General features: G+C 31.3%; 1 protein-coding gene across 1 annotated transcript; it reads left to right on the top strand.

Moving 5' to 3' along the window:
* The first annotated feature begins 299 nt into the window (after positions 1-299).
* LOC119674053 (neurogenin-1) lies at positions 300-1073 on the top strand. The gene has a single exon (XM_038085175.1). The coding sequence runs from the start codon at positions 300-302 to the stop codon at positions 1071-1073; it is 774 nt and encodes a 257-aa protein (XP_037941103.1).
* The last annotated feature ends 1786 nt before the right edge of the window (positions 1074-2859 follow it).

Below are 2859 nucleotides of genomic sequence, written 5' to 3'. Positions count from 1 at the left end.
GGTTTGTGTTATTAGAAAAAAAAAATAATTTAAACAAAAAAAAAGTTTAAAGAATAATTTAGGATTCCCCTTTTACAAGAGGGATGATATATGATGTCTCGTGCAGTTCACGTGCCAGTTGGTCAACATTTGGTACTATTTAATTTAAAAATAAACAACAACAATAACAACGATTTTAATAAGCGAGATTCCGCCGACGACAATAGCACCAAAAAGCATTTCGGTTCACAGTTGCTCATAGCATTTCAGACCGTTCACAAGTAAAATAATATTAATAATAGTTGAAACAAAATAAAACTATGAGCTTAACGGGCAGAACTTTTTTTGAACTAAAGCACGAATATAATTATCAACCTCATACAGCATCAAACTCACTTACTGATTTCGCCTACACTTCAGAGGAAGATAGTTCACAGTATTTAGGTAGTCCTACTTATCAACTGTCCGTGGTTAGTGCTGACAGTGCCCAAGAGGTAATTAGTGCGGACTGCTTAATATTAGATAATTGGACGTTAAATTCATATCACTCGACAGCAGCAGCCTCGGCCTCAGATAACAGTCGACAGACTAATAATATTTATGATGATTTCATATATCAAATGCAACAGCGGCCATTAGACAGCAACAACAGCAGCGACATCAATTATCCAGCTCATAGCAATTCAACAACAACCAAAACTTTGCAAACTTCCTCTATAACACCGCAATGCACTCCCCCAACCAAGAGCAAATCCAATAAACGCACACGCAAAATCACAACCACAAAGTCAGATGCAAACATTATGAATCCACCTAGTCCAAGTGTAATCAAACGCCGCCGACAGGCCGCAAATGCACGTGAACGGAAACGCATGAATGGCCTAAACGAGGCGTTCGACCGCTTGCGTGAAGTCGTGCCAACGCCCGCCATAGATCAAAAATTGTCAAAATTCGAGACACTGCAAATGGCGCAAACCTATATTATGGCGCTATGTGATATGTTGGAAAATGGCGATGGTTCAACAAGCTGCACATTATTTCGCGATGGCAGCCTTGTCGGCGATATCAACAGTGATATGATGCTGAAGTTTTAGTACACAACAGTGATTTGCGCCTTCATTGTTTTACAATGTCAGAATAATAAAACGAGTAAAAGTGTGGAGAAAAAAATCACTAAACTACGTGACTTGTGCCAACTATGATGTCGAAAGTGGAATATTTAAATTCTGCTGCTCTAAAGTTCACAAAATCGTGGAAGCTGACGCGCACAATAAAACGTTCTAACTTTGGAAAAGTAGCTACGCAAATTACCTTAATTGTTGCACTTCACAATCTTCCACAATGAAGATTTCATCGTGGCACGCACTTATAGTCTGGGGCATGTTGTGCACAGCAAATTTTGACTACTTGTCAAAATAATAAAACAAATTTTATGACGACGTTAAAGTTGATGAATCCAAAAATAGAGAAAATAATACAAAAATAAATACATTGTTGATTACCGAGAGTGACTTTTCACACTAGAAGTGAACAATAAGTAATTTTTACTAAAACTATTAATATTCTCTAATATTTTCAAATATCGTAAATGAGTTGAAGTGTAAACTTGTGATTTTGTTAATAAGAATAATATATGACTTTAATGATTATTAGTACTTAAATTGTTCAGTATTAATCAAGAAATTATTTTCAGTTACATTTCAATTTTTTATTGTAAATAAAAATTTTTATTGAATTTGAAATATATTGTTTTCTTAATCATAAACCAGAACTAAAAAGAACCCTGCTCTTACCTATGTAAAGAAAAATATTCATGAAATTAACCTTGTCAAAGGAATCTAGAATCAACCATAATTTTCAATGGTTATCTGTAATATTGTACAATCTCTTCTACTTTTACTGATCATTTAACCTGATCATATACTGATCATTGAATTTAAAATATATTGTTTTCTTAATCATAAACCGGAACTAAAAATAAGTCTTCTCGTACCTATGTAAAGAAAAATATTCATGAAATTAACCTTGTCAAAGGAATCTAGAATCAAACATAATTTTTAATGGATACCTAAAATATTGTACAATCTCTTCTACTTTTACTGAGCATTTAACCTGATCATTTACTAATCATTGAATTTTAAATATATTGTTTTGTTAATCATAAACCAGAACTAAAAAGAAGCCCGCTCTAACCCATGTAAAGATTTTATTCATGAAATTAACCTTGTTAAAGAAATCTAGAATCAAGCATAATTTTTAATGGATACCTAAAATATTGTACAATCTCTTCTACTTTTACTGATCATCTAACCGTTCTTAATATATAATACAATATTTCTAGGTAGAAGCTTTAATTTTGTAAAAGGTTTAATTTTCGATTTATTGGATCCAACTGATTCATTTTTATTAAAAGTGATTAGATTACTGATAGATGGTATATATGAAGAATTGCATATTTTTCTCAATAAATGTTATATGTCCCAAATATAAATCCATTGCTTTAAGGGATTCGTTTACATTGAAGTATGTTAAAAATTGCATATTTCTGTATAAAATTTATGTTTTCCAATAAATATAAATGTTTTCTGATTCCTTTTTATTAAAAATGATAACATATATAATAGATCCACTACTTCAAACAAGTTTACTTTTCAACCTGAGATCTACAAAAATCTAAAGGATTTTTTTTCATTACAAGAGATGATATTAGTGGGCGTGTCTACCAAAACTTAAAAATTTTAGTTGTTCAAATCATTTTAAATATTTTATATGAAACAAGCAAGCTATATTTCATAAACTTTTGGTTTTAAATAAATGTTTCCAAACTTAACATTACTTCATAAGTTGCATGGCATGATCACTGAGAGAAATAAATTAACT

The sequence above is a fragment of the Teleopsis dalmanni genome, chromosome 2 (assembly GCF_002237135.1).
Source record: "Teleopsis dalmanni isolate 2A chromosome 2, ASM223713v2, whole genome shotgun sequence".
In the NCBI taxonomy this organism is placed as follows: domain Eukaryota; kingdom Metazoa; phylum Arthropoda; class Insecta; order Diptera; family Diopsidae; genus Teleopsis; species Teleopsis dalmanni.
Note: the sequence above shows the minus strand (reverse complement) of the source record. Positions and strands in the feature narration are given on the sequence as shown.